The 15,132-nt window shown below is 37.1% G+C and overlaps 1 protein-coding gene across 5 annotated transcripts in view; it reads left to right on the forward strand.

Annotated features, from left to right (window-relative positions):
• The first annotated feature begins 6,198 nt into the window (after positions 1-6,198).
• The window catches only part of SLC18A2 (solute carrier family 18 member A2), a 37,726-nt gene continuing 28,792 nt past the window's right edge, over positions 6,199-15,132 (forward strand). Inside the window, exons 1-3 of one of the 5 annotated variants that reach the window (XM_039337827.1) lie at positions 6,199-6,589; positions 7,851-7,994; positions 13,206-13,560. In XM_039337827.1, the coding sequence (XP_039193761.1) occupies positions 7,874-7,994; positions 13,206-13,560 (476 nt within the window). In that variant the 5' untranslated portion in view covers positions 6,199-6,589; positions 7,851-7,873. Of the gene's footprint in view, positions 6,590-6,678; positions 7,381-7,850; positions 7,995-13,205; positions 13,561-15,132 lie in introns of those variants that run through there. The other 4 variants (XM_039338660.1, XM_039335343.1, XM_039336136.1 and 1 more) reach the window with 4 other exon arrangements.

Consider the following 15,132-nt stretch of genomic DNA (forward strand, 5'->3'; position numbering starts at 1 on the left):
GAATAAAAGACTGACAGGCAGTATGTTGAAACTGGCACTTGGCACCTGTGTCCAGTGGCCCCAGAATCCAATAACTGAGTTTAGCAGTATTTTGAAATAAAGATTCTTTTAACATGAGGGTATTTTCAACCCATTTTTTTGGTACAAATGCCCAATCACTTTGGGCATCTGTCTGTCTGTCTGTCTGTCTGCCTGCCTGCCTGCCTGCCTGCCTGTCTGTCTGTCTGTCTATCTATCTATCTATCTATCTATCTATCTATCTATCTATCTATCTATCTATCTATCTATCTATCTATCTGCTTTGTTTTATTATTATACACACACACACACACACACACAGACAGACATATATATATATATATTCAAAACAAGTTAAAATACAAAATGCAAAACTCAAAAATAAAATCCAAAAAGACAAAAAAACCACAAAACACAAAACAATCAAAGCATTAAAAATGGCGCATCAACCCCCCACCGTATACACATATTATCCCTTCTAGTTGAATACTGATTAATCTATTACTACAACAATTACTACAACACTAATATATTATTACTACAATTACTACTACTACTATAATTATTTCTCAATCCCTTGTGAAATAGGTCTCCCAAAGTTTTTAAACTACTAAATCTATTTACAGTTTGTTGACCTATCGTCTATATGTTATTAATGACAAAGTAAATAACAGGAAGAACAATAATAGTCAAAGAGAACAAAATTAAAGTTTCAGAACTTTCTGTTAACAAGCTGTTATTGTAATCCACTCATAGAAAATTTACCACAGCATCTTATCTATCCCAAATTATCCCAAAAGTTATAAATAGATTGTCCTCTGTCAAATATCCATGTTTATTTCTTAATATAATCTCTTGTCAACTGTTGTTTAATTAAATCTAGTAAATTCAGTCTCCAGATCTATTTTCCAATCAAAGTGCAAGCAGAAATAGTTTCCAGTTAACCGTAATAAATCCATCCAGTCTCCATACATTTTCACAGAGAAAAGAATTTTTCTCTCTCCCTCCCCCTCCCTCCCTCCCCCCCTCTTCAATTTTCTTTATGCTTACTCTCAAAGTCCTATTAGTGGCATTTACAACGCATTGATAACTTTCTCATCGGAGATAGTAAGACAGAAAAGTAAAATAGTTGCTGAAAGTTACAGATAAGAATGAAAATGAGTAGCCTGGCTTTTTACTCCCGCAAATGCTTGGACTAATCCCTCAGTTTTCTTGGCAGGTGTTTTCAGAAGTGATTTGCCACTGCCTCTGGAGAGAGAATGACTAGTCCAGGGGGTAGGCCACCATTGCTCTTTTATGACTCGTGGACTTCAACTCCCAGAATTCTGGGAGTTGAAGTCCACGAGTCATAAAAGAGCCAAGGTGGCCTACCCCCTGGACTAGTTCAAGTCACCTAGTTGGCTTTGTGCCTCGGGTGGGTCTAGAACTCAACAGTCTCCCAGTTTCCTAGCTTGATACTTAACTATACAACTAATTGTCTCTCTTTGAAAGTTTACAATTTCATTTCTTTTTTTAAAAAAAAACTCACCTATCATTGAGTTATCATTGCTGCCATAAATTCCTATTGCATTATATTCTTTGAAATTGTTTTAGAAACAGATATCTACTGATCAGAGCCCTGCAGATAAGAGTGGGCAGGAAAAAAAGCCAATAATTGAAATGACTTGCATATTTAAAAATGCCCATTTATGTCTACATTACTAGAAATCAGCTAACTGTTTTAAAAATTGCTGAGGGCAAAAGGTTGCTATGCACAGGAGACATATTGGTTCAAGCAAGTTTTCACTCATTAGTGAACATGATCCAAACCATACAATAATCAAATTAACAAGGGCGTTAATTTTTGAATCATATCCATGGAAAAAAACAACTGACTAAATATATCTGAGTTTCCATTGAACGTACAGTGAAAATCCAGCACATTGACCTTTAGATGTTACCACCATGTAAGTATTAATAATATATCTGTGCACAAGTAAGTACTCTCAGAAACAATTTTAGCCACTTGTTTTAAAGGTGCTGGCAAGATCCCTTTTAATATATATCGGCTTTTGTATCTGGCAGTGAGAATGTCAGATCCTTGGAGGCAGAAAGAGCATGAAAGACTAAGAAAACCAATGATTCAAACTTGAGCAGCACTAAATAGCCATCACCACCATGCACTGCACTGAGGAAAAGGCAATAGAAGGAACAGAATAAACAGTAAATGGCTGGAGAGGAAATCTTTTATGGCAAGATGTTTACAATATATCCCATCATAAGGAAATCTCTTTCTTCTCTCCTAATGCACAACATATGTGGAATTCTCTTTGAAAATCTGACTGCATTACAGCTAGAGACTCACTCTTTTTTTCTTTGAAGTATTTCTAATATGTAAATTATTCCTTTTCCCCATAATGCAGTATTGCTATTGATGTTTTATAAAAGGACATTAATATAGCTTTGACTAAATAATTTTTTTTCCTTGTCGCATTGGATTCCAATTTAAATTTCAGTAAATATCTGTTTACAATCATAACACATAGGTGTTTGGCTTCCTATTGGAAAATGGAAAGATGTGTGTATAAAAAGGGTGGCAGGCAGAATGGAGGGAGGGAGAGAAAGAGACTATGTATTGATTTACAATTTTTTTTATTTCTTCATATAACTTAGGAAATAGCTTTATTAGGACCAATCAAAATGTTGTAAAATAGCAAGCAAGTTCTCAGTTGTTCTGCATGGTTAAAAAAGTTAAGCAAAATGTAGATGGAGGAGAGGATTTGTCATGATGTGGTTAGCAGATATGCATTTAGAGGTAGCAGAGATGATTCTTTAAGAAGGGGGTGAGCAGCAACAGAGGAGTCCATGCTTCATGGTTCATTAGACAACTGTGAACATTGCATGGATGTCACAATTACTGAAACAGCCTCTTCTAATTTAAAGTTCTGGCACTCATTATCAGAACAAATCAGAACAGTAGTATCTATAATACCGTTGACAGGATGTTCCTTACCTCATAACTTTAAAATCTGTGGACTTCAACTTGCAGAATTTCCCAATCAGCATGCGCTGGCTGGAGTATTCTGGGAATTGAAGACCATGCATCTTAAAGTGGCCGAGGTTGAGAAACACTGTTCTAGAGCCGTTGTATGAAAGCAGCCTTTATGAGGGTAAGGCACAGGGATACCTGGTGATGTTATGAAGATGCTATAAGTTGATAATAGAGAAATGTATGGAGATAGATAGTGGAGCAATATGTCAAGGTTGTTCCCTGTTCTAGAAACAGCTAGAACTAATCAGAAGAACTTTTTTAAAAAATTGGAGAAATGGTTGTCCACAGACAATGCTACTAGTGTGTAGTCACTGAATTCTCACAACTTCCTTTTCCAGGCTGGTTGTTTAAAAAAATGCAACAGAATGATATCTGAGTGCTTGTAAACCTATTTACTTTTGTAATCTGGTTCTAATGGAATCGAGAGAGAAGTATTTTTTTTTTTTGAGATTTAGAGCAACTTCAGAAGTTTCTGCTGAAAATATTAGAGAAAAGGTTATTAAAACTTTTGGATTGGGTTGTCAAAGATACAGAGGCAGAAATTGATAACGTATATAGAATAAATTCAAGATTTGCAAGAATAAGAATTGTCCTAAGGATGTTTGTTAGAAAGAACACATAGCAACAACTTTTTGCAGTGCATTTTAATATAAGACTGAAGACGGATAATGCAGATGCAAAGAAATTCCTATTAGCATCTTGCATAAAAGAAGAAAATATTCTTTTTTGACTGAGAGATTGAAACAGAAAAAGATTCAATTTCAATGGGACACATTGGAAGGTGTGATTTTTTACTTTTAAACAGTAGGAATCTCAACTGAATTCTGCCCAGAAGGCAAGGGGATTTGTGGAAAATTTAAAGATGAATTGGGGAAGATTCAAATAGAGCTGTAAGGGGAAACTACACAAAAGCTTCAACAAGCATGACAGGAACCTGAAAGGGATGATACTGAACTAGATGCCACAACTTTCAATTTTTGTAATTTTTTTTGGCTTAATTATGGATTACAAATGCTTAATGTGTAATATAAATGAAACAAATATTCATCAAAAGAGAAAAAAGTTTTGAAAAAAATTAAAACTAGATATAATTTGCTGACAAAAAACACATATTAGAAAACAGGACAAAATTGATTATAAAATTTTGGGTGTTTTGGGTGTTTTGCTAAAAAAAGAGAGAGAATTGCTTTATATATAAAGCCCCAACTAAAACCAAAATTTATATTGACTGATAAGCATAGCAGACTTTTTTTTTGGGGGGGGGGGCATGGAAATTAATCTGCATGGATGTAAGACTTTGGTATCGGAAATGTATGTCCCAAATGAGGATAAAATATTGTTTTATAAAAGACTTATGGAGACACTAATAGGTTTCTCTTATGCAAATACTTTAATGCAAATCTTTCAGCACAAGAAGCATTTTACAGATGAGAAATTGTCTAGAATGCATTCAGGCACTTCAAATTTATGTTGGAAATATGAACAAGAAAGTAAATTTTATTATGTTTAGTATGTAAAAACATAGAAAAATTTGGATTCAGCTACACACACTGACTTAAAAGATTTTAAAGATTAATATACAGTTTCAACCAAAGGGGTTTGGAGGGGGGAATTGATGGACGAACAAATGCAAAAATGTCATGAAACTTTATTTTGTATATGATAACTGCAGCAAGATTATTGTATGCATAAAAATGGAAAGACTGGCATTCCTCACAGTGGAGGTAGTTGATGAAGATGATGAAACTTGCTGAGATGGCTAAACTGACTTGGTTTGTTATGAGAAAAGACAGTATCTATGATTATTGCTGGAAGCCACTTACAGACTGAGTACAAAAGAAAAAATGAAGTTGTGATTTATGGTTTGGATAATTAGACAGGACCCAAGGTGCAGGCTATGCAGAGACCTCAGAGATAGTCCAACACATAGTACCAGGATGGAGATGCAGGCAGGAACAGCATACACTGAATGACTCAACTAAATAGTTGGCATTGTGTACAGGAACATCCACACAATATATGGGCCAAATGAGAGATTCCACAGAAAGTCATGGAGAATCAGAGGACTAAAATGTGGTGGGACTTCCAGAACCAGACATACAACTAGGTACTAGCAATTCAACCAGACATCTTGGTAGCAGACACGGAATGCAAGGTAGCAGTGGTGACAGATGTAGCAGTGCCCAGTGATAGCAACATCAGAAAGGAATATGAGAAACTGGAGAAGTTCCAGGGCCCAAAGGAGGAACTAGACAACATACGGAAAGTAAAGGCCAAAGTGGTCCCAGCTGTGGTAGGAGGACTTGGAACTGTGACATCTAATCTGGGAGAAGAAATCACATAGATTCCCCAAAATGGCATCAGACCTCTCTGTTCAGAACTCTCCAGCGCCCAGGCTGTCTTGTTAACCAGAAGCCTTCTCATAAGTTGGCTACTAGTACTTTCAGATCAGTGATTGGTCAATTTCTGGTCAATCCGAGACGGATAGTAGAGCTTGCTGACTAGTAGCCTAAGGTAGCGGGCCTGGGCACACTTTCTTGCTCAGCCAAGACACACTTCTGGTTGCACTTTGCAACACCTCACCTTCCTTTCTTGATGCAGCAGGACCTGTTTTTCTTTAAAAGGATGTGTCAGCTACCCTGGAGAGCAAGGAGAAAGGTATAAATGAATTAAATTCTCTGCCAGGAACAAGAGAAAGCCTGCGCCTGTGGCCAAAAGGGCATCTTGCTAGGGCAATCTGGTGCTGATGAAAACCGCAAGTGAGGAAAGCCCCAAAGGCAAGTATTGCTTTTAACATTAGACAAAGCAGATCAGCCTCCTGTTCACTGCGTCCGAAGATGGAGACGCCAGTAAAGCCAGCTGGCTTAATGAGCTCTTGGCACAAGGTCTGCCTAGTATTTACCGCTCGCGCAGCAGCTGCACGAGGAGCGTGGCAGAGCAGCCATCTGCACTGCCAGCGATGGCTATTTCTTCTCGGGCTTCTAAGCCAGACGTTTGCAAAAAGTGCCTCAGGCTTTGCAGCGGTTTTCCACAAGGCAACTTCCTCCTTCGTTCCAGGCATGAGGGGACGCGCTTACTTTTGAGAAGGAGCGGAGGGAGGAAGAGGAGGAGGAGGAGGAAACAAGGCGCCCCCCCCCCCAAGCAGGGAGCAGTACATATAATTTCTTTTGAGGGGCGGCTGGGGGAACCAGGCAACGCTTTGGTTGTCGGGCTGGCGTCCATCCGCAAGCAATATCGAAGGGAATCGTGGGGAGAGATAAGAATCTGGCGTGACGTCAAGGAGGAGCTTGGCAAGCGGAGCTGCTCCGAGGCACCGGGGCTCTTTGGCGCGGCGTTGGTGCTCCGGCAGCGAGCGAGGCGAAGCTCAGAGCTGCGTCTGGGGAGTCTGCTCGCCTGGGAAGGGTGCGCGGAGGCTTTTGCGCGCGGCGAAGGAGAGACGGGGCGAGGGAGGCGGGAATCCAGGAGTGCGGGTGAGAGAAGAGAACCTCGCGGGCGCGCTTCTGGAGCGAGGGCGGGGAGATGGCTGGGCAGAGTGAAGCGGTGGGTCAAAAGAGCGGCCGGGGCGGGAAGAGAAGTAGTGGCAAAGGGCGACAGGGTGGGTGGGTGGGTGGATGGATGGGTATGGAGGCAACTGGTAGAAATGAGGATAGCCGAAGAGTGATGCTGGAGCGCCCTGGACGAGTGAGGCGGGGAGAGAATGGTGAAGGAGACCGGTACAAAGACGGATTTTCGGAGCCGGACGAAGCATTAAAAAGTACCGAAGTTTTCACTTATCCCATTCACTTTGGTTACTATCCTTCAGTTCTCCCCTCTCTCCCAAACTTCATCGGTTTTTGACTGCAGCCAAACCAATGAGGTCTCTTAATAGCAATTTACAAGCTAGTGGCTTAATTTTTGTGGACAAGATTTCATCACCTGCATAGAGAAATATCCGGAGATGGACCCAGGGATGGCACTCCTATTCCATCCAGTGCCTCTCAAGAAGGGGATAACACTCCATCAAAGCTGATGCCATAAAAAATTGGGCACTTCTAGAATCTTCATAGAGAAAAGAATCTCTCTCTCTCTCTCTCTCTCTCCCTCCCCCCCCCTCTCTCTCTCTCTCTCTCTGTTTAACATTACAGAACTTTGGAATTTATGGAATTTGTCAATTCAGGAACAAGGGATTAATCTGGAGACAGAGCACTGTGGATGTGTGTGCTTTGGGGCACAGTTGGGAAGGAATGGCAGAAACAATGTAGAGATGTATATTGGTGTTCATCCTTGACACCTGTTTTCAGCATTGAAATACAGTACAGACCTGGAAGAGAGATTTTCTGCTCTGATTTCAAGTATTTCTCTTGGTTCAATGAACAACCTTATATATTTTTATATGTTAATGTTATATGTTAATGGACTGGTCTATCTGGTTTTATTTTTAGATTATTTTTCTTCTCCATAAATCACTGTTAATGAAATTTTACACAGGCTATTTTTATTTGTGGGTAGCCAGCTCTAACAAAAGGCAAATAACTTCTGTATAATAACTTGGCGTTGAAATATTGACAGCAATGTTAGTCATTTATGGTTTTATTCTTGATAAGAGAAAAATACTTGCTTAGCTAGATAATATAAGGAAATAGTCAAGCAGAAGCAGCAATGACACCCATGAAAATGAAGAGAAACAAATGTAGCTATAGTGGAGGTGGCAAATTATGGAATCATGTTCTTCCTTAAAAAGAGTGCCATGAAAGCAAAAAGAGAGAAAAGTTTAAAATTCTAGATTACATTAAAATATTGTTTTTTATGTTTTCCTTATAAGCCATAATTTGAGGGAGCTAAACCATGGCTTGGCATGAATTCAGTGTGCTGAATTGGCTCCGAGAGAGTCGGCAGTCCCGGAAATTAATCTTGATGATTGTCTTCATTGCTCTGCTCTTGGACAACATGCTGCTGACTGTAGTGGGTACGTAAAAAGTTCCTGATACTATAAATATTGTAACTACTTTGCTTCTGGGTAGCCTTAAGTTTCTGCATGAAATGTGTATGCCTGTGCATGTGTATGTGTACATGTGCCTGTGTGCGTATCTGTGTATGCTACATCCTTCCTTTGTGGTTTTTCTAAAACAAAATGGCAGGAAAGATAAAAAGTTGGCTCTTTCACCCTTATTTGATTAGGGTTTAGGTTTTCTGTGTCACAACAATTAGTCATTACGGAAACAGCAAGAAATTGAATTAGCTTGGTTTGTATATATGAACATTGATCAGAGAATTAAACATTGCGTTCTTATCAAAGGAAGAAATATTTTATTCTAAAAGGACTATTATAAAGGATTGGCTTCACATCTACTCATTCTATAGGAAAATCGTAAATTTGGTATCTTCTTTTATTGCTATAAGCCTCTGTTTTTATTCAATGGGGGTGAACTGCTATTGTTTATTGCTCATGCAGCAATTGGCAAGACAGTAACTCTTCCAAAACAGGTGTCAGACTTTTTAGGTAAACCAGATAGGAAACCCCAATCAGAGGAGCTAATAATTCTACTTTATTGCAAGGTTACATTAACAAATTCTTGCAAGTCTGAAAGTACAAATCTTCCACCCTCTCCTTTTCAGCCTGAGAAACAAGGGATTGTCCCTCCTGAGCCTCTTTCTCCTCCCATTACTATGCAGTTGTAGACCAGTGTTTCCCAAACTTGACAATTTTAAGGCATGTGGACTTCAACTCCCAGAATTCCACAGCCAGCATTGCTGGCTGTGGAATTCTGGGAGTTGAAGTCCTCATGCCTTAAAATTGTCAAGTTTGGGAAACACTGTTGTAGACGATGCCTTTTGTTACCTGACCATTCTCTGGACAGCATTTCTTTGCCCCAACTCTCAAGGTCATTCTCACATATCATTGCACAGGGAGCATTTCTTCAATAAAAGAATGATGAAGATGAAAAATCATTCACAGAATTAACAAAAACAAACACACAAACAAAAACCTTTATTACAGAAATGTCCTCCATTTGATGCCCCAGATTTGACAATTCGAATATGTATTTAAATCAGAACGAGTCCAATTGAATAATTTTGAAATCTGCCGTGTATAGAAATTTAAACAAATATCAAGTTGTGTTAATAATTAAGCATTTTCATAATGCAAATCATGGTTTTGTATATACTTTTTCATGAAAATGTATCATACATTAAAATGAAACCACCGTTTTAAACTTTTACATGTCATTACTTATCTTCTCTCTGTCGAATGAATTGGGTGGATTCATACATAGTGTATAATTATGTCTGCTCTAACTAGTTTGAATTTCCAGGTTTAAAAGAACCCAAACATCATTTGGAACTCTGTACTTGCTTTTTGTCTTTCCATAGGTTTCACTGTTTTATTTCTATTTCTGTACTAGAGTTTCTATGCAATTATCAAGACAAAATTAAAAACAACATAGAATTCCAACTATAGACTCCAAAATAATAACAAGTGTTATTCACCAGGGGCTGGTCAGACTTTAATATCCCCCAAATGCTTATAGTTCATCAGACTCTTCAGGCTGATTAATATCCTAAATGTAGTTTGTCAATTATCTCTGAAGTCTGTTGAATTATGCATAAGCATGAACAATTCTTGTTTTTGTTCCCCCAACTCCATTCCCATAATGAAGATGGCTGTTTCTGCATTGTTATTGTTTGGTTCAATATAAAGTAGCATACTTTAGCAAACCTGTACCAATGTACCAGGAACTATGTCCATTGATTTAAATGAAGCTGATTTCTGAGAAGACATACGGGGAAAAGCTATGCACTTAAGAAATAGTTTGTAGCTGTCAAATGGTTTACATGTTTATTCAGGAAATACATAGAAATATTTTCATAACATATTCATAACATATTTCATAACCACTTGTTAAAATTGGACTTTATTATGGCAATTTAAATTTGTTCTGATATAAAGTAAATCTTCACTAGATGTTGTTTTTGCAGTGTAGTTTGTAAAATTAAATTTGAGATCCATAAAATGGAATAAATAGTCTTCTTGTTCCTGTTTCTCCTGCTCTTATGCAGAAGTAAATTTTAATTTTCCCTTGTCATGCTTTGACAACATGATTTTCCAAATAATTTAAGTTTTGCAAATTAGCATCATCACTCCCTCCTTATTTTTCTTATCAAGTGTTCCCATCCATTCTACTTTCACTTGCTTTTCCTGGTGGAATAAGCCTTTTTCTGCAGTTTTTTTTTTCTACCAGCAAGTGTGCTTATTTGAACAGCTATATAAATAATAGCCATTTATGGCTTTCCTATCCACTAGGTTTCCTCTAACAGGAATTGATGATGCTCTGACATCTTAGCGTTTTTATGTGTTTGATGTTACATTGATGTCAAAATTATCTTTTAGTTTTTGAAGCATGGAAATATCCCTTTCTAAATGATTTCCAGTTACGTACTTGCTGAAGGCCATTCATTTATCTCAACTCAAAGGTTTCCTGAATAAATAGGATTGTTTACACAGTAATTAAATCCAGACATTTGCAAAACATGATTCATTTAAATGATTGATAATTTTGTTATTAATATCCCCTGCTAAATAATTTTTCCTCTTATTTTAAAAATCCTCATTTTATTTCTCACACATTTATATAATTAGGATGCTGTTAGGAATTTCAACCATATACAGATTGCCATATTTACTCATTTTCTTTCTGTTTCCTTAATTTCCTAAAATAATTACTATCTCATCTGAAGTATGTTGATTTGAAATTGAACAGGATTTATACAGGACCATTAACCTGTATGTAATTTATTAAACTGTATCAAATTTCTTTTCTTGAAAAATACCTGTTATGTATACTTGTAAAGAATGTGTGAAGGAGAGACTATCTACCTTAATATTGTCTCTGTTAATTGCAAGAACTATTCAGAATATTAGATCTGAATCTTTTCAAGAGCTACTTGGAATCTTGGATGTTTCTGACAAAAATAGAAAGCTAATTACTGAGTTATTAATAAAACCAGAAGTGCACATTAACTGAAATTAATGTGGAATACTAGTTAATCTAAAATCTTTTCTGGTTAATGAAGATTAGCAGTCTAAATCCAACCCTAAATAAATATTTTTGATTCTTGTTCTTCAGGGATCAAGTAGATTATTTTATAGAATGAATACAAGAATAATTTTACTTTCAAAATTCTTGAAGAAATGTCAAATGTAATCAATTGTATTTAATTGTTACATTGTGTTCCAGTTACAAAAGTCAAGACTAAAAATATGATTGTTATTTATTTCCTTATTTATATTTTATTTGGCAGTTTTACAAAAAGAAAAATAAGCTTCTTTTACTGAAATAACTAAAAGTATAACAGATACAATAGTAGTTCCTTGAATTCCGTTATGAAGAGGGGAACTTGTCCTTTTTCTGTAGTGTTTCCTGGACAACTAATTGGTATCAATATTGAATTCATTTACATATCAGGTTATTGTTCTTTTTATATGCCTAGTACAGGGGTAGGCAACCTCGGCTCTTTTGTGACTCATGGAGCTGACTCGGGAATTCTGGGAGTTGAAGTCCATGAGTCATAAAAGAGCCGAGGTTGCCTACCCTTGGCCTAATATTTTGTTTCCAGATGAACTTTATAGAGACTGATTTGTCATTGTAACCTTTCTGCTTCTATGTTTGATGTTTATTGTGTTTGTTCTAATTAGGATTTTTATTTGATGTTTATACCTTGCACTGGAAATAATTGCTGTGGATAAAGGACATATAAATGAATAAGGGCATAACATGCATATGATTTTAATCTTTGATTTTAAAGGATTGGAAGCATTTTATTCAAATCATAGTTATATTAATGCCTGGGGCATGCAAAAATCAGCTTACACATAATGTTTAATATCAAGTTTTTAGATGTTTTTGCATTTTTAAATTCAACTCCCTATTTCCGTGGTGGCGAACCTATGGCACGTGTGCCATAGGTGGCACACAGAACCCTCTCTTTGGGCACACGTGCCATCGCCCCAGTCCTAGGCCTTCAGCTGGGCTTTATAAAACCTTTTTGCTTTAGGCCTCCGCTGCCGTGTGCAAAAAAAATAAAAGGTTCAATCAATCAATTTCAACTTCTCGTGGGAAAAAAAAGATCTTGCAAAGTTGGAATTGATTGAACTTTTTAGTCCCACTCAGTCTGCCATTACCACTGCAGCCACGCCCACCCAATGGGCCACACCCACCCAATGGGCCATGCCTACCCTGCACCCATAAGGGTTTTGGGATGCAGTTTGGGCACTCGATCTCTAAAAGTTTGCCATCACTGCCCTATTTCAACCATATGGGGAATACTTTTGCAGAATTCTGAGGAAATTGGGGAAGACTTGAATATATTTTTCCTCAATTCTATTAATCTTTTTGTTGAAATTTGATGTTGGATTGAATATTTTAAGAAGAGACTGGACAGCCATTTGTTTGAAATGGTATAGGCTTTCCTACCTGAGCAGGGGGTTGGACTAGATGATCTCCAAGGTCCCTTCCAACTTTACTACTACTATTACTATTATTATTATTATTTATAAATCTTATCACATTTTTTTCATCCAATATAGAAAAGAGTGAGCGGCTGCTTGAATTCTAATCATTTTATGAATGAACTTGTAGGTTTTTCTTTCTTCATCAGTATTCTTGTATAAATGGAAACAAACTAGTTGAATAGCTATGTTTTCAAATTTTTTAGAACTATCTTATAAACTAAACTGCCTTGATTATGATACAGCTGGTTTTTGTGCTTTATTAAAATAATAATAATGCTGCATAACAATATAAATATGAAATGCATTTTCAAATATCATGCAAATATTAGAAGATGTTATGAATTAAATTAAATTAAATTGAAATGATAAAACAATTCACTTATAAAATTAAATATGAAGAAAATTGAAAAGTCTGGACACAGGTATCAGAGAGTACAAAATTTGATCAAATTTAACTGCTTTTCCTAGCTTCTCTGTTGACATAAAATTAATTTGATAAAACCAAACATAATAATTTCTCCATGATGAAAAGTTCTGAAAACTAGCTATTTTTTCATTCATGATTTTTATGAAAGAAAAGATGCAGCCTTGTGCTTATTTTTGTTATGTTTAATAATGACATGTGTATATGCCTTTATGTGACAATTGTTCTCTTTTCGTTTTCAGTGCCAATAATACCAAGTTATTTGTATAGCATTAGACACCCCAAAAATATAACGGATGTCCAAACTATTAGACCAGAGACTCCTTTGGTCAACCCGAACAGATTGCACAGCATCTTTTCTTATTATGACAATTCAACTATAGTTACTGGAAATAATTCTGAAAGAGCAAGGCCAGAAGATGATTATCATGCTCAGACAGAGCAAACAGTGATCAATATAACTACGACAACTCCATCAGACTGTCCAAAGAAAGACAAAGAATTGGTGAATGAAAATGTAGAAGTTGGTTTGCTTTTTGCTTCCAAAGCAACTGTCCAACTCCTTACTAACCCTTTTATAGGACCAATGACAAACAGGTATGTTTTCTTTTTTCCTTACGTAATAAAATATATTTCATTTGTTCTATTTACCTGTGTATTTGTTTTTTAGAGAAATAATTGCTTTATTATTTGTGTGTTTTATTAATTTATTGGTTGCTTTCACTGATACATATTATTAAAATGAATTGCTAATAAACCTGCACTATATCATCGCTAAATAAGTCAGTCTTCTATTTACCATCTATTTTATTTGAAATAATTTTCAACTTTGTTCCTTCTCTGCTTTTTGACTGGCACCCATAGATAGATGTGTTTGTAGAAGGAGTAAAACTGTTGCAAGCTCTTCAGTAATAATATGGAAGTGGTGAGTGAAAATTATGCACTTCCTTCCAGCTAAGCTTTCAAATATATTTTTATTGTAAACATATTTATGTAACTTTTCAAAGAACACCCTCCTAAGATAGCTTGTTGTGCACTTGATGGTGCAGTGGTTAGAATGCAGTACTGCAGGCTAACTCTGCCCATAGCCAAGAGTTCAATCTTGACTCAGTCTTCCATCCTTCTGAAGTCAGTAAAATGAGGAGCCAGATTGTTGGGGGCAATATGCTGATTTTGTAAACCATTCAGAGAGTGCTGTAAAGCACTATGGAGCGGTATATACAGTGCATTCAGAGAGTATTCAGACCCTCTTCACTTTTGTCAATGTTGTTATGCTGCAGCCTGATTCTACAGTTGTTGAAATTCACTTTTTTTTCATTAATCTATACTCAATACCCCATAATGACAAAGTGAAAACAGAACTTTTGAAATGTCTGCAAATTTATTAAAAGGAAAAGCTGAAATATCATATTAGTATAAGTATTTAGACCCTTCACTCAGTACTTCATTGAAGCACCTTTGGCAGGAATTACAGCCTCAAGTCTTTTTGGGTATGGCATGACAAGCTTTGCATACCTGGATTGGGGGATTTTCTGCCATTCTTCCTTGCAAATCCTCTCAAGCTCAAATCAGATTGGATGGCAACTGTCAGTGGGCAGCCATTCTCAGGTCCCTCCAGAGATGTTCAATAGGGTTCAAGTCAGGGCTCTGGTTGGGCCACTCTAGAGTTGTGAGGGTGGTTTCTCCGAGCTTGTGGGTTGGTTTCTGAACATTTCGTTACCAAGTTAAGTAGCATCTTCAGCAGAGTTTAGGGGATGTCAGTGTTAATGTTCTTCTGTTTATAAGGGCTTCAGGTGTGTGTGTATCGAGTGAGGATCTTGTGATGAGTCATGTGATCGGTGAGTGTGAATCATCAGTGAGTCTTGGATGGGTCTTGTGATAGGGAGGTTACATCAGGTCAGGATCATTGGGAGGTGAACTGCTGGTGGGAGGGGGCTTGCATGGGTTGATTGAGGGTTGGTGCTGTCTTTGGTTGGCCGTGTGGTTGATTTTGAGGGGTTCATAGGCTGGTTGTAGGTCGATGTGTCTCTTGATGGAATTGCTTGTGGAGTGCCAGACTTCAATGAACTCATGAGTGTGGTGGGTAGTAGCATGGCTGATGATTTTTGTGTTACTCCAATCGAACTGGTGCCATTTGGTGTCGGTGTGGATAGAGATTAAGGATTTGGG

Source organism: Crotalus tigris, unplaced genomic scaffold (genome assembly GCF_016545835.1).
Source record: "Crotalus tigris isolate CLP2741 ecotype Arizona unplaced genomic scaffold, ASM1654583v1 scf7180000017536.10889498, whole genome shotgun sequence".
Classification (NCBI taxonomy): Eukaryota; Metazoa; Chordata; class Lepidosauria; order Squamata; family Viperidae; genus Crotalus; species Crotalus tigris.